At 34.3% G+C, this 24320-nt stretch overlaps 1 protein-coding gene across 11 annotated transcripts; it reads right to left on the minus strand.

Moving 5' to 3' along the window:
• Window positions 1-1166: 1166 nt before the first annotated feature.
• LOC135678337 (cell division cycle 20.2, cofactor of APC complex-like) lies at window positions 1167-23958 on the minus strand. Of its 11 annotated transcripts, none has more exons than XM_065191040.1 (8): window positions 22148-23958; window positions 21677-21777; window positions 19500-19586; window positions 18389-18441; window positions 5940-6014; window positions 5815-5861; window positions 2204-2457; window positions 1167-2129 (listed from the first exon to the last, which is right to left on the minus strand). In XM_065191040.1, exon 1 carries the CDS (start codon window positions 23608-23610, stop codon window positions 22324-22326), a length of 1287 nt encoding a protein of 428 aa, XP_065047112.1. In that variant the 5' UTR covers window positions 23611-23958; the 3' UTR covers window positions 1167-2129; window positions 2204-2457; window positions 5815-5861; window positions 5940-6014; window positions 18389-18441; window positions 19500-19586; window positions 21677-21777; window positions 22148-22323. The 11 variants fall into 11 exon arrangements, 9 of the variants coding, with proteins under 9 accessions (XP_065047112.1, XP_065047143.1, XP_065047136.1 ...); XM_065191071.1 differs by adding an exon at window positions 3406-3548 and having other exon boundaries at window positions 1167-2393; XM_065191064.1 differs by adding an exon at window positions 3406-3548 and having other exon boundaries at window positions 1167-2457.
• Between the last annotated feature and the right edge of the window lie 362 nt (window positions 23959-24320).

A 24320-nucleotide genomic window follows, 5' to 3' on the forward strand; every position in this document is an offset into this window, starting at 1 on the left:
GATAAGGACTCATATAAAATAATAAAATAAATAATGCTTTAGCTCAAAATTCGTGTCCAGAACTAACTCATCATATTTGTCTCTTTCAGAAAATCTAACTTATGAGCCCAGGTTCCTTCAAACACTTTCAGGTATCAAAGTAATATCCTCAGTAGGAGAATAAAGACATGCACTTGCCATAATATGGAATGAAAGTCTTGTTAAATGACCCACTTCCATTGAATTGGTAACTTTGCCCATTTCTTGAATGATGGTATAAGTGGCTACAAGAAAGGATTGTAGTTGAGCTTTTTCTATATATAGGACAAAGGCTAGTAACAACACCAATGCATATGTTCACTACAGCATTGAAGGGTCAGATGATGCTACTACCATCACTCTATCCCTTGTCTTTGTAACTCAAATGGAAGCTACTTATTCAGGAAGAGCCCCTAGTAACCGAGAGCAAACCAAAATTTGTTTAACCGTGTTAGATAGTTCATTAACACCATTGTAGCTACGTAGGTCAATAATTCTCTCAAGATGATGCAATGCAACAGATGACTGTTCTGATTTTGAATGACCCAACATTATATAGAATAAACCAACCAATAAAGTCTCATTATCAGTTTACCGCTAAGGTTATCAATGCTCCTTTCATGATAGCCATTTATCAGTCTACAAATACTATGAAATTTTTGGTGCATTACAATAGAAAATTAAAATTATAGAACATAGAGAAAAAACCATAGGAGAAAGTAATGTTCTCAAGCAACTTGAATAGAAAATCAAGCATAGCAGATGCCACTTGCCAATAAAGAGATATCAAGATGTGAGCTACCTGGACATTTTATTAACCAGTGCTTGCATGTGCTCAACAATAATCGATTTAAGCACACAAAAAATAATAGCCTTGGCATTTCTAACGACATGACATATCAAAGTAATAGTATTTTTTGTAACACGAAAATGGTTCAGATAATGACCACAAACAAAGGTCAACAAACTAGAAGAGGATATCTAGAACAACAATATTGCATGGAAGAGAGTTTAGTTGCATACCAACAACTTCCAAAATTATTTCTCCAAACTCACCAAACTGTTTTCTTATATTTGGGAATAACATATGCAGGTGAGGAGAAAATACTTGAAATGATAGTTTAGCATCTGACTGATGGATATGAATATGCAGATTAAAAATTCTTTTACTAAATTATCGGTAAGTGCTAACTCATCCGCAAAATTTGATAAAAAAATGATAAAATTTGTGAAAGATCAGAGGTAATAAACATGTGTCCCTTCAAGTATTGCTTTGCATTTCAAGATACTGACATCCATCCTAAAAATCTAGAAAATGGACATATGCAACTTGAAAATCTGGATATTTTCTGCATCCACGATAAATGTGGAATAAAGTTCTGTAGATGAAACCAGCACTTTTGATGCCAATGGGATATGTCCGTTCATCATTTCCAGAAGATGTTATTATTAATCTTTCAAGAAGTGCCCAGCACCTTTGCGGCCCATGTAACTTTTCCATTTCAAGCTGTATGTTGCTTGCTTTCAGTTGGGTGTACAAAGTTGTAATTTGTCCACTAAGATTTGCAGCTGACTGCAGTATAATGTCATTAACATTCTCTACAGAACAGGATAACTCAGTTGCAGAATGCAGTAGAAAGAGGGGAGACTCTGAAGGAGGATTACAAAGTGACAAAGCAATGGTTGATTCTGCCTAATCAATGTTGCCACATCAGCTGATTCAATGTCGACTTGTGATATTTCCAAAGCCTGCTGATTACCTTCAAAATAATATGTACAAGGTTTCCCAAGAGCCAAAATTCTCCCAGATTCAAGGTCCAGTTTAGCAGAAGCAGAATTTGTAGAACAGTTATATCTCTTTAACTTTCAAGATAAGCTATTGTCTCCAGATTGACATTACATCTCTTAAGGTCTTCATAAAACACCACTAATCCATTTTTATTCTTGAATTTGGATCCAATGATTTTCATCTGATTCATAAGCTCTGAATTGCATCCATATGAAATCGATTATAAAGAATGAGTTGACATAACATTCTGCAGCCAAGAGTATGGCTTCTATTGCAGCTTCATGGCTTTCTGGGATTATGTCATGCTGGGAACACAAATCAGCTGCCAAACGTTCAAATTGAGTAATCAGCAAAGAAACCAATATTCTGAAAGTTGTTATTTGAAATCTTATTCACCTCTGAAACACCACAACCGAAATTCAATCTGATCCAGTCCCCCGTAAAATAATTGGAAACACTTGTCAGAACAATTTTTGACAGATCTCTAGGAGCAAACTACAGATTAGCATCTTGGAGTACATCTTTTCTTGTGGCAGCTTTAGATGCATCAATCTTTCTCTTTGCTTCATCCGGATTACTGGATGTGCTAGAAGCCCCATGAGAACATATCACAAAGTCAGAAGAAACAGCTAAAACTCTTGATCAGCCACCTTAGGAAATGAATATTTGCAAAGGTCAATATCTAAAGGAAATGACATATGTGACCCCAAAACAAAAAGGAGTACACTGCAATATAGAAAGACAATGAAGACAGTATATTGTCAGCTAAATGAAAACCAAGTAATGTAACAACCAACAAGGTGCATTTGATAAGATTCTTTTTGTTGCAGGGAAAAAAAAACAAAAACTAATTTCTTCTTTTTTGACTCTCACATCTTTTTAAACTACAGTCTTCACCGATCACTTCATTCTCTCTCTTTGCATCTCCAAAAATAAGCACTATAAAGTATAAACTATAAAGATGTTAAAGTTTTTTTTATTTTTCCTATGATATTATCATATACTGTTACAGTAGACCTTGGTGCAATAGATCCACATCTCCATTCAGATTCCACAAAAGGAAGAATGGCAGGCCTTCATAATGCAGTACATATAACATTGAATGCAATACAACAGTTCTTCTATTTCTCCAAGTGTATATCATAAGCAGAAGTTGTATTCTTTGTTCCAGTAATCACAAGATCAAGGAAGGGTTCTAGCATCTCCAAAAGAAATAGAAACCTATGTTCAAATTCCTACACGGATGGTAAAAGCATCATCTATCTGACTGGAAAGAGTAAGCAAAATTATGCTTGATACTTCAATAGGTCAAACCTTATATTTTGACAGTACATCATCCATATGCCCAGACAAGGCCAGCAAGATATATTTCAAAGCAAGGATTGAAATACCATATCATACCGGTGTTTCGAGGTTGGTTCGGTATGGTACGGTATGGCATACCAAGCGGTACGCCTAATTTAGGTGTAATGGAATTTAGGATAACACAAATATGAGAAAAAAAAAGTTTGAGATAGTTTAAGAGAGTGAGAATAAAATGGAGTGAAATAGGAGAGAAGGGTTTAAAAACATGAGAAAGGGTCAAAATCGACCGTTACCGAGCTGTGCCAGGCGATAACGGACAATCCGCATACCGATAACCTGTCGGACTGGTACGTACCGCCCGTACCGAACGGTACCATTCAAATTGTATACCTTGCTTCAAAGCAACATAAGCATGGCTAGCAGATTATGAAAACACCTGGTAGGGACATTATGAACAAACTCAACCAAACATGAAGCATGAAAATAAGTGCATAATCTATCATACGAAAGTGTATCAAGATTTTTTTTCCTTTTCTTGAATTTTTATTCAGGAGGAAGTGGATAGAATTTGGATAATAACTGGGGCATTGTGACAAAATTCACAGTTTCTTGAGCACACACAAATGAAAGATGGATGTCACATATAGGGTTCATGAACTAAAAAGTACTAAATGATAATGACTAGAACTAAAGGACTTGCAGGATTTGAATAAACCAACCATAGCTAATTCCAAATTCACAGGTAGGATCCTTATTGTTTCATGCATAAAAAAGCTGCATGAAAAAAATCTTATCCTACATAAGAAACATGATCCACCATAAGTAAATAACAGGAAATGCTCTTTTCGTCAAATGTGCCTGCAGAAAATGTGACACTAAAAATATTCCATTGTAGGTTCTTAGAAGTTAGAATATATGGTTCCATAAAGAAACTGTTTTATTGTACCTTAAAAACAATCAGGAGCTAAAACTTCATTAGTCTTAGAAACAACATACTGAAAGTGTGCAAGAGAGCTGTCACATGCATGTTGGTAGCTGCAATGTGTGGAACTCACAAAGAGACATTTTCATACTAAAACCTGTTGCTAGATAAATGCCACAGAAACAAGGTATTGCATCAGGACCCAACTGATTTTTTTTTGACCAATTGTGCATATCCAAAAAAAACCTGATGAAATCAGTAAAAAATTAAGATCATAATGCAATAAGTATCAGTAAGATCTTAGTACCTAATCAAATGCAAGGTCCTTGGCCAGTCTATAAATTATAATATGTGATACAACTTATTATCCTATTTTGTAATCTTGATAAAATCAGCTCTGCGAAATCATAGAGTCAAGATGTATCCTGGACATAACTGTTAGAGAAATTGGATAATAACTGGGGCATTGTGATGAAATTCATAATTTCTTGAGCACACACAGATGAAAGATGGATGTCACATACAGGGTTCATGAACTAAAAAGTACTAAATGACAGTAACTAGAACTAAAGGACTTGCATTCACAGGATTTGAAGTGTATATTTTAAGTGTATATTGGTATCTAAGAAACATGTAAAAAATAATCTGCTACCCATTAAGAAATATATAGCTTTCCAAGCCACAACAGTAGTTATATTGGTCCATAAAAGTCCCATAAGAGTTGAGCACAACACTCCAAAGAACTCTGTACAAGGCTGTGTCATAGTTGTATCATCAGAACACTCAAAACAGTAGGTTCTTTATTGGTACTCTAGAAAAAAAGGAAAATTACAATCCAACAGACAAAATTTTCAGTTTCACAATAACTGCTATCATGATCATGATCAAATTCAAGAGATCAAGGTTTTATTCAAGTGTACAAATGACTGATATTGTTGGAATCTTCACAATAAGGTAATAGATGGATCACAAAATAACATCTATGATAGGTCATAGAAAGTGTTTTTTTAGTTCATCAGGATGGACATGTCAGTACAATACATGCCGATCAGCACGGTTTAAACATATAGCTGGAACAAGCCTTGTGCTTGATTGTGTGTTCAAGGACATCCTTGGTATAAAACCAAACACCATGCTAGTATTATACTAGCATGACATAGTTCGACAATCATCAACCACTGCTGGCAAACTTGAAATATTATCATACATCATCAAATGGTGAAACTAATTGCCATCTGAACAATCATCATCAAATATTATACCACAGCAGAACAAATTGCCTCTGAACTTCATAGTCTTTGTTATGCTAGGACTATGATGTTCAAATCAAATAACATTTTTCTCAAAATGAGAAGATTATTTCACAAGAAAATTAATGATTGATAATTTTGATCGTCCACAATAAATCACAATGTATTGACCACAAAAAAGGTCAGATCTGCACCAAGAAATGATCAAGTACTCATCAAACATAGATAGTTTTAATTGCTTATGTTAGATAATTTACCAAACATTATTTATATATTTTCATGATGAATAGGTTAATTATGACGAATCCTGATTTATATACATCTACCTATTCTAACATTAAATAAATACCAAATTTTGTCACATTAAATAGTAAACATTATACATTGATACATGCCCATATCCATCATATCAATATCTTGCACTTGTATCCATGACTTCATAACCAACCAACCAACCAAACGAGCATTCATTATAATAAAGAATTAAGCCTTCATAACAGTAATAAAAACAAGAAGAATGATGAAATTACTTGAATAACACCAAGAGGTCCTCCGGAAGTTCAATTGCAAGATCAACCTGAAAAAGGGTCGATGCAGTTACAAAAATACAAGTTGTTGACTTAATATGTAGACTTATTATGGGAAAAGATGAAACCTTTGCAGTAATTGTATATATCCATGGTGATAATGGTCCAAAGCATAAATCAATCAATACACATGCTGCTTTTGCCTGAAGATTGAAAAATAAATGCTTACTTAGAAAGCCAAAACGTAAATTGTCTATTCATAATTAAACTTGGTATGAAACCAACAAACACGAGATGATAAGAATGAAGACAGATAGCCCGCACAAGCATTAAGAAGATGACAATGACATTATTATTATCTGCAACAACAGATTAATATGAATTGTTCCCAATAATCTTCAGTTCATTTGAATTCTTCCCCAAACAAGCTCAAGTAATCAGTAGGTTGCATGTGCCTGGTTACTTCAGTTTTAACAATTTCATCAAATATTGAAGACAGACCCAACTATTCAAGTACAAAATTGCCAAATCAGGTTGTAAATTGATTTGATAAGAAACCATATCCATTCACATAATATGCATGAAAAAATAATTTAATTAACATTAGTTTCTTCATAAACTTATTGTGGAATCCTCTAAACTAAGAAAGAACACTTTTGAACACGTGGAAAGCCAAAAAGCAAAAGAATTTCTATTAAGTAATATGGAACACATCATCTATAATTATTTCAATGTTTGACACAAAATATTACAGAACAAAATGCAAAGAAGAAACAGAAGAACATCTGTAACTAACAATGTGGAGACTTGTCCTTGTAAATGGCAGTCCAAATCCTTTGAGAAATGGACCTGCATAGCCATCGTGTCTCTCACAATTCAATTGGAGATTCATATATGTCATTGCAGCTGCCAATAAAAAGTTAAAAAAAAAATTAACCATCAAGTTTTAGTTCACAAAGTCAAATAGAGTGGAGTAGTTTATCTCATCATGTTCCAAGGATTGTCAATCTTGATCCAACCAATTTAGAATGGTACCACCCGGTACGGGCGATACGTACCGATCCGACGACATACCGGTACGCGAACCGCCCGCTACCAGACAGAACATGCTAGAGTGCTACAATGCTACAGTAAGAGGAAGAAATATTTAAAACCGATCGGTAATAGTGATACAGTGCTCCAATGGTCAAATTGACCATTGGAACCCTTTCTTATGGTATTTAAACCCTTCTTCTCCTTTATTTCACTCCATTACATTCTCATACTCTCTTAAACTATCTCAAACTCTTTTTTTCTCACATTTGTGCTCTCCTAAACTCTACAAAACAACGATTTGTGAATTGAATCGAGGCTAATTTAGGAAGATTAAAAGGAAGAACTTTCTAATCAAGAGGTATGTTTACATAAGGATAATCCGTACTGAACTGAAATACGAACCTTGCATAAGATATTCTTCAAAGCCTGAAAAAAATATGTGATACTATTTTTACCTAATTTACATTGATTTTACTAAACTTATGCTATTACTATATTTATTTCTAACTTAAAAATCCTATCCTAACTTTTTTTTTTTTTTTTAGGTATTTTCAGAGGGTCTTACACCTAAATTAGGTGTACTGCTTGGTACACCCTAGCGTACCGCTCGGTATACGATACTGTACCATACCGAGCCAACCTCGAAATACTAATACGGTACGGTATTGCATACCTTGATCCAACCTATAAAATTTCACCATTAAGAACCTTATCCACATGCTGTGGTTTCCCGTCCTAACAATTATCATCCACAGAAAGCATACTTGTTGGTTTCTTAGATGAGTAACTTACATTATGGACAATGATAGTTCATGATATATAAGTTACACAGTCCCGATATTTGCATGTTAGTCCATAAAAGAAGTCACTTAAATCAAGGATTGAAATTTTGTACCATACCAAAATTTCAAGACTTATTCGATACGGTATGATACTATATACCGAGTGGTATATTTTGGTATACCGCTGTGTGTGTGTGTATATATATATATATATATATATATAGGTAAACCGCACAGTTTACCTCTATGCGGGGCGACGTCGCAGATAAAAAAAAAAATACATCTAAAAAACAAAAATATTGCGATGATGCCCGAGGCGACATTGCCCAAGAAGAGAAGAAAAAAAAAATCTTCGCTTCTCTCCGCCCCACAAGCCGATGCCTCTTCTCCCGCGCACAGATGAGAAGTCGTCGACAGACGAGGAGGAGAGAGGTGACATCCAGGTTCTACCTTTTTTTCCTATTTCTTTCTTCGTCTTCTCCCTCTTCTTTCTTCTCCCTCGATCACCGTCGATAATAACACCTCAATCGATAACGATAATGCCTTAATTGATGGTACCGCTCGGTAGCGGGCGGTCCGTGTACTGGTCTATTGACGGACCGGTATGTACCACCCGGTACGAGCAGTATCATTCGGTATTGCAGACCTTGATTTAAAGCAAGGTTTGCCATACCGGATTGTACCGCCCGGTACGGGCGGTACGTACCGGTCCGACAGGCTAGCGGTACGCGGACCGCCCTGTACTGGTCCGCCCGTACCGAGCACTGTAGCAGTGCACTGTAGCACTGTAGCACTGCTACAGTGCTCGGTACACCTGAGTGTACCGCTCGGTACACCTGGGTGTACCGAGCGGTATACCGTACCGTACCGGTACCGAGCCCGGGTCGAAACGCCGGTACGGTACGGTACGGCGAACCTTGATTTAAAGAACTAATGGGCACTTTAAATGTTAGAATTAGGAACAGAAAACTCTATTTCTCATAATAACTGGAGAGGTCAATATATGTTGCATCAATTTATTGTGACGGACTAGTCTTACCATGAAACAATTAGGATCATGCTTATGAGTACTAACATGTTTTCAACACTGGCTTTTTATGGCCTTAAGCAACCCTCCACCTTTTTCATTCGGGCTTGGGACCGACATTGGCGGTGTTAGAAACATTGGTACTCATAACAAGAAATCAAGTAAAGAAACTAATTTTCTTTGAGAAAGATCAAAATTGAAACACCTAGAAGGAATTTAAAAGTGACAATTGTAGATCCGAAAAATAAATATACTTATGTCTAATTAGACAACAAAGAGGCCTTTGAATCATGGCACTACTCGTTTGTTTAAACCTAACAATGAGAAACATTTTTTTGCCAACACATAAAAACATAAGAAAGTTTGTTTTCTCTATGGCTGTGATTTTGGTGGAGAAAGGGGGAAATTAAGCATAGCCATCTCTGAACATATCACTAACCTATGACACAACGACTTCCAATGCAGAAAATCCTAGAGAAAATGAAGTTCTCGATTGAGGCATTCACATCAACATAATAACTCTACTAGATTGAACATGTTTCATCTTGTTTACAACTAAGCAAAAATTTATTTACGTCTAACACATACTTATATAAGATAAATTTGTCCATTTAAATTTGTTCCTCCTAACCTTGCCTCCTGCCTAACGTTCAAGGTGAGAACATTTTTAATTAACCTAGTCTATTGGTACTCCATTTGTGGTAAGGAAACCCAACTATATAAATATTTATCCTATTTGTTTCATGAAAGATGCAATCTTTATGTAACTTTTATTCAATTTTCAGATCCATATATCAACTGGGTAGCTTGTCCTAATATCTTAATGAGGGAATGCCTTGGAAGATCAAGAGATAGCTCCATTAACAAGTGTACTAAAATAAAAAAAAATCAGAAATTAAGAAAATACGGGAAGACTCTTTCAGATAATAATTTATATAAAAGAAGACAATTAAATTAATTACACTATCATGGACTTGAGTTAAAGAGACATATATTGTAATACAAAAAAAATGTTCAAATTTTGTCACACCATCGAGGAATTAAGTTATATCTTTTTTCTTGTTGTGATCAATTGCAACTTTTATTTCGGCATATCCTAAGAGTTTTGCAAGAATATATAGAATTTTTGAAACTTGAATCATATAATGTAAACTATCCGTCCGACCCATTATTTATTTACTTTTGTCTAGATTAGTTGACATAAACTAATTAGACATCTTGTTTCTTTCTGTAGGATTTCATTCCAATACATACATTTTTAGTTTAGCAATTTAAGATCCAATATACAAAAGCCAAAAACTTATAATGAATAACAAATATATGTTCAGGACAAGGATTATAATGAATAATAAATGAATGTTGAGGACAAGGATTGAAATTTCATACAATATCGGAGTTTTGAGATTCGCTCGGTACGATATGGTACTGTATACCGAGAGGTACATTTGATATCTATATATATATATATACATATATATATACATATACATATATATATATAACATAAAAAGGGGCGATTGCCTCGTCACCCTTTTTGGTGCGGGGGGAGGGTTTCTTCTCCCACGCGGGCAAAAAAACAAGCGACGTCCCTTTGGTTTACTTATAAATTAACATATGACTTCTAAATTTTTTGGAAAATCAGTTCACTTAGTATACCAATAAAATGCATTGAAGTAATTCTTGAAATAATTAAACTCTTCAAAACAATTTGCAATATTTCATTAACAAATTCAGAAGGCTTAACAGAGAGAGAGAGAGATGGGGGACCAATTCACTAATTCAAATGAAGGTAAAGTGTGTGTTTAAGCTAAGCTTCTGGTTCGAATGATACATTGCCCCAAGATGTAAACGTTCAGAATCTTACGAGTTCTTCCTGCATTCTTTCATTTTGTTAGTTCATTTTTGACAAACAATATCTAGAATATCAGCTTGGATATATAAATTTGTCCACTTTTGGGAAAAAAAAGTACACTGGTTGTTCATTCATGTACAAATTCTCTCAAATTTTTATCCAAAGTGGGAGGCTTCAAGTCAAACACTAACAAGCACCTAGTAGATGGATCTTTTCTGGATGGCTCCACGTCAAGCACGAAATATTCAAACCATTTGAAACACGAGGGAAACAAAAAAAATCTGACCAGTATGAATAACTATTATTCTGGATAACAAGGGTGAGCTAAGCATATGTGCATTAATAAAAAAAATACTAGATGATCTCATTGGTAATTTGTCAGACATTCATTCTCTTGTTCTTCAATGCATAATTTCACAACATAAAACTGATTTCTAGTTTTACAATTCAAACACCAATAACCACTAATCAAGAGAAAAAGAAGGTTGTATATAGTGGGTCTATCGTACCGAGCCATACCGCCCGGTACAGGTGGTACGTACCGGTCCGATAGGTTGTCAGTACGCGGACCGACTGTTATCGGTCCGAGTGTACTGTAGTACTATAGCAGTGCTACAGTACTCGGTACACCTAGGTGTACCGCTTGGTATACCGTACCATACCGGTACCGAGCCCAGGTCGAAATACCGGTACGGTATTACGAACCTTGGTATATACACCATCCCCTTCTTGCAAAGGATGCACGCACCATTGGCCATGAGCTTCTTGTTTGTCTTGATCAGGCTCTGGAGTTTCCTGAGGATCATCAATCTCCACTGCATTAGCCTTGTCCATAAGGCCAATGATAGTTTACAAGATGTACATGACGATGGCAAGAGGCACAGAGGTAGAGGTGTTGGAAGGGATGGTAACTTTGGTGATGGAGACTTTGCTTACCCAATATTCATTTTGTTTCTCCATTACATCCAAAAAGACCATCAATATATTATTAAAAAAATGATGACTTCAATAATTCAATCGGAATTATCATGTCAAATTCAAACTTGGTACCACATGTGATATTACTGGAATCACAATAAATAATCACAACCGTTGCTACTACCTTAATCTTAGTAAACAAATAGGGAAGTTGGAAACAAGAAATACCAACTCAAAGGTCGGTGTTATACTTACAAAAGGAAAATTTCAGATATAGTGCTTGGATGCTGAAACTTGTGGTAAATGACCACAACAGCAGAATTGAAAAAATACTGAAATAGTAGCCATGTCATTAATTGGTGAACATTTATATGAAACATAACAAGCTTGTCTATCAAGCTCATGAACATTGCTACTACTCTTCTACAGCTACAACTGATTCAGCAAGATAAATCCCATAGACTGAAACAATCACAAATCAGAACCTTCAGATTCAATGAAGATCCTGTTAATCGGAAGGACCCGAACTACTCCACTATCACCATAATGAAGCATTTGTGAACTATTGATCTAGTAAGCTAACTTCCAAAATTTAGAACCTACATTATATCCCATTTGGCACCAGTTTTCTAGCCCTATCTTAGGATTAGAAGTGTATCTATGTTGCAGAAGACCTAGTCTATTCATGGAAAGACATGTAAATTTGATATTTTTATTCATTTCACAGGGAAAAACATAATAAACAGAATTACAATGCTCACCTTTATCAAGCTCATAGATTTATTTGTTTGGTATCTCTTTACTATTATGAAATATACTGTGGTTTACAGTTCTCTTAGGTTGAAATAACTGCTTTCTACAGAAATTATGACGCATCTTACTAAAATCAGAAATGCATTGAAGTAATTCGTGGAATAATTGAACTCTTTAAACAAGTTTGCAATATTTCATTAAAAAATTCAGAAGGCTTAACAAAGACACAGAGGGGGGACCAATTCACTAATTCAAATGAAGGTAAAGTATGTGTTTAAGCTGAGCTTCTGGTTCGAATGATACATTGCCCAAAGATGTAAACGTTCAGAGTCTTGCAAGTTCTTCCTACATTCTTTCATTTTGTTAGTTCATTTTTTACAAACAATGTTTAGCATATCATCTTGCATGTTTAAATTTGTCCACTTTTGGGAAAAAAAGGTACACTGTTTGTTCATTCGTGTAACCCAAAATAACTAAAATTGAAAAGCCCTTGCTTTTAACTAAAAGTCTTAGTCACTAAAATTGGTTGCCATGTTGGCAAACTACGTAGTTGTCTTGCAGTAAAATTCCACATGTTACCAGAAATAAAGTTAATGCCCATAAAAATGAATCAGAACTACTCTTGTAAACAAATTGAAATAAACAAAATACACACCAAAAAATAATATTTTCAATCTCAGTCCAATATCGGTTTCAATAATATATCATAGTAGTATGGTACTGGTATATAAGATAGTATACCAACATGTTCCGCCTGGTATACAAACAAGTTATTAGTCATTTTTTATCATTAACAAATTTGAATGAAAGAGAAAGAGATACTATAATCCAGAGTCCAAACAATAGATCATAGACATCATCAAACATCATTAAGGTCTTTATTTAGAATGTGATATTTTAGACTAGAAAGAAAACTTGGTAGATCTTTTCAAATTTCAACTATGCTTCTCTTGCGCTAAAATTTGAGCTCTAATACTGCTTTATATTTATAAAATGACCTTTTCAACTATGCATCTCCCTTCCTCTAAAATGTAATCTCTAACAATGCCTTATATTTATTAAATGATAACTGTATTTTTTATAATTAATTCTTAATGAAGACACACAAAATGGCAACAATTAACATATTTTAGCCAATTAACAAGTATTCCTAATCACCATATTCTACCTTTTGTAAACTTTATTTCAATTACATCTATTTTTAAAAAAATCAAAATGTTCATTCCTTAAAAGCTAAGTAATGCATTACATCAAAACTAAGGAGATATGTTATCATTGATGCAATAGGTGTTTGAGGACAAGGAAATTAGCAAAGATCCTTGATCGAGTGAACTATGTTTGTCTGAGTTAATGAAGTTCAGGTAGAGGCCCAGTAGGCACTCGTCATGTCCCTTATTAGATAACTATCTTTTGGATCGAATAGGTGTAGTCTATAGGAATGCCCTTGAAGATTTTGATTGTGTGATAAACTATTATGGACTTTCAAGATTTGAGGAAAATATATTCTTAGACTAAGACAACTTTTGTGAAATTTTTAATTTTCATAAATTTGTAAACATTTCTCTAACATCTTTATCAACATAAGTAGATTTTTAATTTTCCATGTTTTTATTGTGTTAAATCTTATTTAAACATTTTTCAGACTGCTTTCAATTAAATCATATTTTCCTAATTATTTTAAATATTTTATATGTTTTGTTTGTGTTATATGTTTTGTCAACTTCTTCTTAATTGTTATCAATATTTCTTTCTAAAATTATCTATTATTTTTTCTCATGACAAAGGAAATTTAGTTATACTCTCAATTTGGTGGCAAATTTCATTACGCAGAACAAAATAATTTGGAATTTTACCTCAAACAACTATATTATGTTTAAAAGTCATAAAAATTAATTTATGTACTCCAAATTATTTTCCTCAATATTTTTTTCATGTTTCGATTTTAGATAGCCATAATTAAAGTAACCAAGGTATATTGACAATAAGGATTGATGTTATTGATGTTCTGCCTGAGTTGGTATAATATATTGACAACAAGGATTGACGTTCTAACAGAGTCAATTTGACAACATCAATCCGATCATTTGCTAGCATTAATTAATATATTGTACATTCCTAAAGATTTCAACTAACAATTTTTGTATTTTTGTGTTATATCACATCATATTGCGTTAGAATTAGTACCAATATTCAATTCATTCATCGAAGTTGGAAAGTACATGAAAAGCAAAAACAACTACATACAAACATAGCATACAAATCCAAGAGGGACGAGCATACGGGTCAACGATTAAGTTTTGATACCATATTACATGAAAAAATAAAAGAAGAAAAACAACATAAAGAATTACAGGGCATGACAATTTGCTTTATAAACAATAGAAGATGTTCATCAAAACTAAGTAGCTAGCTTCCTATTTAGTGATAAAAAATAATATGATATGAGCCAAAAGTGTCATGATTCAGTTATGCATCTACTTTTATACCCAAATCTAGTGATTCTACAAAGCCTAACCTATGGAGACTAAAAATAAAAGTTTCAAATTACCATATCAAAACGTAACTGATTGAGTGTACCTTCAAAATGTATGGATAAGTACATGTGTTTTAACCTGATTAAGAAGCATCTTTTATTGAGATATCAGTTGAATGCTGCACAAATATGTTCCAATTAACAACTAGCTTTGTACGATACCTTTATAATTTGCTTTGCTAGTCATTTCAATTTGAGTGAGATTTTATTTACACTTAATATTTCACATTGTACATTTACCATCATAGAATTACAAATTAATTATTTTAGAAGTAATAACATGATAAGCAAAAAGGACCGTAAAAATTACACAAGGATGTTCTTTGAGTATCGAGTTGAGTAAAGTCAATTTAGCTAAAGCATAGCAAACAATATAAAATGCCACATTATAAAACCTTATTAACTATAGTAATAATTGCATCATAAATGCATAAGAACTTCTTGCTAACAACACATCATAAAAATTTATAGTTCCAATGTTAAGGGCACAAAATTGCAGACTTGACTTCAGCAACATTTTAAGAGCTCATGTAAATCTCTCAATTTGGATAAGTGAACATAAACAAAAACTTCGGATCAGTGAGCATAACTAAAATCTTGATCACAAGCACTACAAAATGCTATTGGAAGTTGAATCTAGACAACATAAGAGCTAATAATCAAAGAAAAAACATTCTACCAAGTGACACTATCCCATAATTCCATATCCACATATTGCAATCGCCATCATCTGAGAAATGACCAAGCTGAAACCATCAGCAATTGAGTCCCAAATTTCATTAAGACAAACACACCAACATTAATACCTAAAGGTCGAGGAGAGGTCATAAATCATTGGAATTTGTCTGCATTAGCATCTACTTGATAGCAAATTTTGAAAATAAAAGAGAAACAACCCATATTAAGTGAGTGTCATCTGGTTACTAATCTTATCAAGCTATGACAAATAACAATCACCAAGAGAGAACTCTAAGATCACAAGAAAGGTAGCTTTGCATTTAATATTCCATTTAAAATCACAAAAATATTTAAAGATGGACATTTGTCTTCATGATTTCTTACTTCTTGAGATTCTCTTCAATTTTTTTTAAAAAAACTCTGACCTAGTTCCTAGCTCAGAGCAACATTAACATAACCAAAAAAACTGATAGCACCAACACTTAAGAGTAAATAAATCAAAATCACCATTGTTGAAATTGTATGACACTCAATGGTTATAACCAATCATACAACATTTTAGAAAATGATAGTAGCTACCCATGATATCTTCACTTCTTGTTGTTGTTGGTACAATGAACAATCTGAATCTTGAACGAGGCAAATACACAGAGATGCACAAATTACTAAATATGGCATGTCACGTAAAACTAGAAAACTGACATCAATAAAATATTTCCTATATAAGATTAGAGAATGGACTACATAACAGCAGAAAAAAAATATCTCAGATAGATTTATTTTCTGAATTTCTATATTCATGACCAAGGTCTGCAATACCGAATTATACCGCCCGGTATGGGCGGTACATACCGGTACGCAGACCGCCCGCTACCGGACGGTACATTCAAAAAAATCTCGTATCGAACGATACGATGTAATATCTAGCGGTAACGGTCGATTTCGATCGTTACCACACTATAGCAGTGCTACAATGCTCCAACGGTCGTTACCACACTATAGCAGTGCTATAGTGCTCCAACGGTCAATTTGACCGTTGGAGCCCTTTCTCATTCTATTTAAGTCATTCTTCTCCCCTATTTCATTATACTCTCTTAAACTCTCTCTTAAACTTTTTTTTCTCTCCTAAACTCTACAAAACAACGATTTATAAATTCAATCGAGGCTAATTTGGGAAGATTAAAAGGAAGAGCTTTTTAATCAAGAGGTATGTATTCGATTTCCTTAATTAGAGAGTAATTAAGATCTTTAAGATTATGATTAGTGTGTTTCATGCATATTAAATATTGAATAATATTTATGATAGTAAAATAAGTTTAATTAAGTTTTATTAAAGTTATTTAATGTTGTGATTAGTCATTTTAATGATGATTTAATCGAAATTTATTCGATTTTATATCAATTCAATGTCTTTAATACCTATTAGGATATTTGTCATGTTTATAGTGTTGAAAGAGACGTAATTAGTGAAAAATTAACTATGTTAATCGTTTAATTAGTGTAGATAAATGATGATTTTATCATAATTTAAATAATATTGGATTAAAATTACATATTTGAATCATATTGATCTCATTGACCTCCAATTCTACAACGAAGATTCAGAGCCAATGTTAGATTGGGTGGAGACCCGTCGTTCGTTTTGGTGGTAAAATCAACAATCAAGTATATCTACATATGTAATTATTTAATTAATTTGAATTTTAGAGTTTATATTGTAATAAAATAGTCTAACAATTCAAATGATTTTTCTGTAGATATTTCAATCTATAACGGGCTGAAATACGAACCTCGAACAAAACTACCTCAAAGCCCGAAAAAGATATGTGATACTATTCTTACCTAATTTACATTGATTTTGCTAAACTTATACTATTACTATATTTATTTATAACTTGAAAACCCTATCCTAACTTTTTTTTTATTTTCAGGTATTTTCGGAGGGTTTAACGGACTGAAATTAGGTGTACCGCTCAGTGCACCTGGGGGTACCGGTCGGTACACCGTACCGTACCGTACCGAGCCCAGGTCGAAACACCGGTACGGTACGATATTGCGAACCTTGTTCATGACAACCAAAGCAATAATATACTCCTAAATTCTAGACATCTAGAAATGCATACTTAGAGCAATGAGGAAACTATTTGCTGCCTCATGTTCAAATGTGGGAAAAAAAACAATTTTGAAAAGTGGAGCCAACAACTGAAAGTCTGACAGCTAATCGTACGAAGTCTTTAAGTGACTCATCAACAGCGAAGGTATTATGTTCAGTACCTTTACATGCAAATCCAACAAGGTAGGAAAACCTATATTATTAATATGATAAATTGTCAGTTTTTAAATGATAAAACGATTAGTTAAATATCAGCTACAGAATATATAGTCAGAATAGTGCAAAGTGGAAAACACACAAATAAAGGAGAAAAAACAAAGTCTAAAGGAATCAAAATGTGTCTAAAAATATTATCAATGAATGATCTATAATAAAGAGAAGTATCTAAAATGCAATTCCAAAATTTGATAGGTCTTTTTTTTGCTTTCTTACGGAACAGAGAGACTAATAGAAGTCACAATTCTTTGTTAGTAATGAGTAATGACAACTAATTTGTTCGAAAGATTATGGAATGTTATTATTGATGAATAATATAACAAAAGGAGAAAAAACAAAGTCTAAAGGAATCGAAACATGTCTAAAAATATTATTGATGAATGATCTGTAATAGAAGAGCAATATCTAGAATGCAATCCAGAATTTGATAAGATCTCTTTTTTTCTTTCTTACATAACAGAAAGACTAATAGAAGTCACAATTCTTTGTTAGTAATTATAACTAATTTGATAAAAAGATTACAGAATGTTAAGAGGCAGGCTAGAAGTTAGACAAGAAAGAGAATTAATTAGTGCAGTAGACTTTTCAATGATAAAATTTGAGAAACCACCATAGATACTTTCTAGTAAAGGAGTAACCAAAATATTCAACAAAGAAAGGATACTTGAACCTGATTCTCAAATTCCAGTAAATGAAACATCAATGATCTAAGTCTCTTTGTCCCTGAATGATAAAAAAAAGCAATGTGCCTTGATCATAACATGAATGAAAGGTAAGCCTCAACATATGACTGAAGCATCACAAATGTCAATCTATGAGAAAATTGTTGGAGGTGAAATATCTTTAAGCATGAAACAATTTGCAAACAACTTAATCTATAATCAGTGACATTAGGCAAAATCTCATTGTATGAAGCTGAAAATATTGACGGTTATGAATAATAGTAGACATTTGTTATAATATTGACAATTATGGAAAGACCCTTACTGTAAATTTATGGAGGAAAAGGGGAAAAAGAGGAAAAAATATGATGGAACTTAAAAATGGTGTCTATATTCCTTCTTAAAATCCATATGCAGGCTCAACAAAAAAATAACAGATGACTTCTAAGTTTTTTGCAAAACCAGTTCACTTAGTATATCACTAAAATGCATTGAAGTAATTCTTGGAATAATTGAACTCTTCAAAACAATTTGAAATATTCAATTAAGAAGTTCAGAAAGCACAGAAAAAGAGGGGAGGACCAATTCATTAATTCAAATGAAGGAAAAGTGTGTGTTTAAGTTGAGCTTCTAGTTCGAATGATACATTGTCCAAAGATGTAACATTCAGTCTTGCGAGTTCTTCCAGCTTTCTTCCATTTTGTTAGTTCATTTATGACAAACAATGTCTAGCATATCAGCTTGGAGATTTTATATAAAGTCGTCCACTTTTGGAAAAAAAAAAAAAAAGTAAACTAGTTGTTCATTCATGTTACAAATTCTCTCAAATTTATATTCAAAGTGTGAGGCTTCAAGTCAAACACTAACAAGCACCTAGTAGAAGGATCTTTTATGGATGGCTCCACATCAGGTACGAAATATTCAGACCATTTGAAACAGAGGGGAGAATAACAAAATTTGACCAGTATGAATAATTATTATTCTGGATAATAAGGGTGAGCTAACCATATGCGCATCAATAAAAAAATGCATAATTTCACAACATAAAACTGATTTCTAGTTTTATAATTCAAACACCAACAACCATTAATCAAGAGAAAAAGAAGGTTGTATATGCACCTTCCCCGTGTTGCAAAGGGTGCACGCACCGTTGGCCATGAGCTTCACTGCAGCTTCTTGTTTGTCTCGATCAAGCTCTGGAGCTTTCTGAGGATCATCAATCTCCACCGCATTAGCCTTGTCCATAAGGCCAATGATAGTTTACAAGATATATATGATGATGGCAAGGGGCATAGAGGTAGAGGTGTTAGAAGGGATGGTAACTTTGGTGATGGAAACTTCAAATGCTTACCCAATATTCAATTTGTCTCTCCATTACAACCAACAAGATCATGAATAGATTATTAAAAAAAATGATGACTTAAATAAATCAATCGGAATTATCGTGTCAAATTCAAACTTGGTACCACATGTGATATTACTGGAATCGCAATAAATAATCACAACCGCTACTACTACCTTAATCTCAGTAAACAAATAGGGAAGTTGGAAACAAGAAATACCAACTCAAAGGTCGGTGTTATACTTACAAAGGCAAATTTCAGATATAGTGCTTGGATGCTGAAACTTGTGGTAAATGACCACAATAGCATAATTGAAAAAATACTGAAATAGTAGCCATGTCATTAATTGGTGAACATTTATATGAAACATAGCAAGCTTGTCTATCAAGCTCATGAACATTGCTACCACTCTGCTACAACTACAGCTGATTCAACAAGATAAATCCAAATCGAAACCTTTAATGAAGATCTTGTTAATCGGAAGGACCCGAACTACTCCACTATCACTATAATGAAGCATTTATGAACTGTTGGTCTAGTAAGCTAACTTCCAAACTTTAGAACTGCATTATATCCCATTTGACACCATTTTTCAAGCCCTATCTTAGGATCAGAAGTGTATCTATGTTGCAGAAGACATAATCTATTCATGGAAAGACATAAATTTGATATTTTTGTTTATTTCACAGGGAAAAACATAATAAACAGAATTACAATGCCTCACCTTTATCAAGCTCATAGATTTATTTGTTTGGTATCTCTTTACTATTATGGTATATACTGTGGTTTGCAGTTCTCTTAGGTTGAATAACTGCTTTCTACAGAAATTATGACACATCTTACTAAAAACAAAAAATTTTAGGCTTGGATTTCATTCTTGAACTTATCTTTATTTTCGAAAAATTTCAAATTTCAAATTATTCATTTCATGAACAGTTTTTTAAACAATATCTGAGTGGTTGATCAACAGTCTTTTGATTGTCAAACACAATTCTAGTTTTGCAACTCCACAATTTTCTAAATTATTTCACCCTCTAAACAAAATCCTGAGATACTTTAGTATCTTTGTATATGCAAATAAACATAAAAAAAATACTATTTCAAGTGAAATGAAGTACTCCGTAGTGAAATAATATCTACAACAAATAAAAGTTTTCACGGGTTCTAGAATGGTCCTAAAAGAATATAAAAAATCTGAAGGCTAATGGATATTTTAGGGAACCTTTAGTCACCCAAAAAATAAAGACATAAGAAGTTACATCTTAGATCAAAATTATGCATAGATCTCTTAGTTGTTGAATATGATTATAGTTGTGCAACACCATAAGTTTCCATATTTTCACCCTCTAAGCAAATCCAAAGATGCTTTAATATCTTTGTATCTATGAATAAAGATTTAGCAAAGACACCATAGCAAGATTTTAAATTCATCATGTGAAAGTACTTTGATCTGGCAATAGAGCTACACAGTTCAATCTTCAAAGTTTCTTAATGGTCCTAAAAGAATATAAAATTCTGAAGTTCAACTTATATCATAGGAAACCTATAGTTAGAAAAGAAAAAAGAAGCATAGGGTCATAAGCAATTACCTCTTATAATGCATAGATCTCACGATTGTCAAACACACTTCTAGATATGCAATGTGATGTCTTCATGTGATAACTAGGCCATATTGAATGTTATAAGAAATCTCAACTCAAAAAAAAATGGAAAATGAAATCTGAAGTTTGTTATACGGTTCAATCTTCAAAGTTTGTTTTGGCAATGTGATATCTTCATGTGATACTTAAGGCCATATTACAAGTGCTTTGTTCTGGCAATAGAGCTACACAGTTCAATCTTCAAAGTTTCTTTATAGTCCTAAAAGAATATAAAATTCTTAAGTTTAACTTATATCATAGGAAACTTATAGTCGGAAAGAAAAAATAGAAACATAAGGCCATAGGCAATTACCTCTTATAATGCATTGATCTCTCGATTGTCAAACACTCTTCTAGGTGTGCAATGTGATGTCTTCATGTGATATCAAGGCCATATTGAATATCATAAGAAATCTGAACTCAAAAAAGAAAAAAAACAATAAGCAGCTATCAGTTTGATCTAATTATGCATGATTAGCATACACAACAAAATATATAGTCTGCACAAAAATTCTCAAACAAAAATGAGACAAAGATAGTAACTTACAAAAAAGAAACACAAGAGAAGCAAATTAAAATCACTTTAAACCACATAATTAGATTATAACAATTGGGCAAAAATTATAGACCACATGTTTCATCAATTGGGCAATAATCATATCGATAACTATGAAATGATAAACAATAAATAGGAAACAAAAATCAGACTCGTAGCTGCAATGATAGTCATGTTGTAAATAAGCCTACTAAAATGCTGTAAAAGGCTGTAAGGTTTCTAACTTACCTTAGGCGGTTGCGCTCATATTTGAAGATCTCGAATCCATGCGCTTGTATGAAAATGTACTGCCTCTTTGACACCACGAAACTTCCCATCGCAATGTTACCAACAACAGATCTTCATGCCAAGCACTAGAGAAGTCTTCCATTTGGAATCTTAATCATTTCCACCTATCCACCTTTTCATCTTATGATGACATTAAATTGGGCAAAGGGCAGTTCAGGTTTTGTTATTTTGGGAGTCTCAAAGATATTCCAAAACTTGACTGTCTCATCTGCTGCTGCAGAAGCTACTACACCTCCCAGTGGACTCCCAGCCAAGGAAAGAACCCGGGATGAATGACCGGAAACCTCAGCCACTCTCGTCATGGATGGGTAATTCCACAAGGTGAGTTGATTGTTCGGCGAACCATGGGAGGTCAGTAATTCAGATTTGTTTTTGTCCCATAGCAATGCACAAACTTCAGAGCCAGCATCAATCGAGTTCAAGCAAGCACCGTTAACGGTGTTCCAAAACTTAACGCAATGATCATTGCAACCTCCACCAGAAGCCAGCAGGTTGCTCCGAGTTGGGCACCAGTCAACGGCCTTCACAATGGAAGTGTGGCTGCTGATCCTATGAAGCCATTGACGTTGACGTGGATGGTCACGTGAGACAGGCATGCAGGCATCCCATATGTGCACTAGTTTGTCCTGCCCTCCACTCGCCAAATACCGCCCTGACAACACGGACCATTTAAGACTACAAACTCCACGCCGATGCCCATTATAGAAACAGATGAACATGTCATCCTTTCTAAAGTCATAATCAACAACAGTGCCATCAAATCTTCCGACTGTCAAGATTGAATTACTTCTCCACGCAAGTGACAACACAGGGGCCTGGTTCTCATCTTCCATCCCATCCACGACATGTCCTGTTGCTGGATCAATCAGGGATAAATCTGAATTGCCAAATGCGACAGCAAGAACTGCACAGTCTGGCGACCAGCGGATGCAAGTGATAGGTCCTCTGTCTTCTACGGGTTGTAGAAGCTTAGTCGACTCGTTTGCAGCGTCCCAGAGATACACTGCGTCCTCAAGGCCAATCGCCAACACATTATTGCTTCCCCAGTCGAGGAGATTCAAAACATTATCATCCAACAAGCCGTGGATTACCAAAACCCTCTCTGGTTCTTTAGGGATTCGCCTCTGCTGCTTCTTCTGCGGCCGAATGGGCTCGTCAAACTGGGGCAGCATGCTGGCCGGCGCTTCAGGTGCAGTCTTGAAAGCGAGGATACGAGACCTGTTCTTCAAAATGCAGTCATCAAGAAGCTTTTGGTACGCCACGCTCGATGGGGATTCCCTCGAACCATCACGCTGCGGTCTCGAAGGCCCGGTTAGGGCAAAGCGTGCGTAGTCCATGTCCATCGCCGACCGGAACGGGATGAAGCGGTCGTACTCCACACGCCTAGAACGCGAAGAAGACATATTTTCCAATCGAAACCAGAACGAGACTGGCTAGGTGACAAAAAACGATCCAGAAAACCAGAAAGATCGATCTTCCCACAAGAAAGTCGACAACCAAGAATCGATTAAAAGAACCCCAAGACCAACAAAAATTCTGAACCCTAATCAAAATTTCGACGGATGAAGAACCAAGCGAAACGAAACAAGAGAAAAAAGAAAGGAATGAGATCACCGCAATAAAAATCGAAGGGAAGGACCCTCGCAGCTGTGCCCGTTCGTGTTCGTCGGAGAGCAGTTCCGACCTTCGCAGAACGACGAGATCGCCGAGAGTCGAGAGTCGAGAGCCGAGAGCCGAGAGGAGGAGAGCGCGCGAGGGGAGAGAAGTTGTTGTGATTGCAACAGAGTGGGCCCTCGGGTTATATAGATGCCACCCAGCCCAAGCGTTACATTCTAAAATCGTTCCGTTATATTTACCCAATCTACGTAGCGGGTAGTTTGACATCACACCGTTATATACAGCTATCATCTACGTTAAATTTCGTGTACCTTACTCTTTTAGAATTCGTATGTTAAAGAAACAAGACGTGGCATTTTTTTTTGGTACGAAGCAATGTTTTTAAACTACTAAAATTATTATTAATATAATGAGATTTGATATTCTTTTATTTGTCACTAAAAAAGAAAATTTTTAAATAATATCTATAAACTAATAATATTTTTATTAATACACT

This window comes from Musa acuminata, chromosome BXJ1-1, assembly GCF_036884655.1.
Source record: "Musa acuminata AAA Group cultivar baxijiao chromosome BXJ1-1, Cavendish_Baxijiao_AAA, whole genome shotgun sequence".
Classification (NCBI taxonomy): Eukaryota; Viridiplantae; Streptophyta; class Magnoliopsida; order Zingiberales; family Musaceae; genus Musa; species Musa acuminata.

Excerpts from the sequence above, each read along its gene's own strand:
- LOC135678337 (XM_065191078.1), bottom strand. The coding sequence starts at position 23,610 with ATGTCTTCTTCGCGTTCTAGGCGTGTGGAGTACGACCGCTTCATCCCG.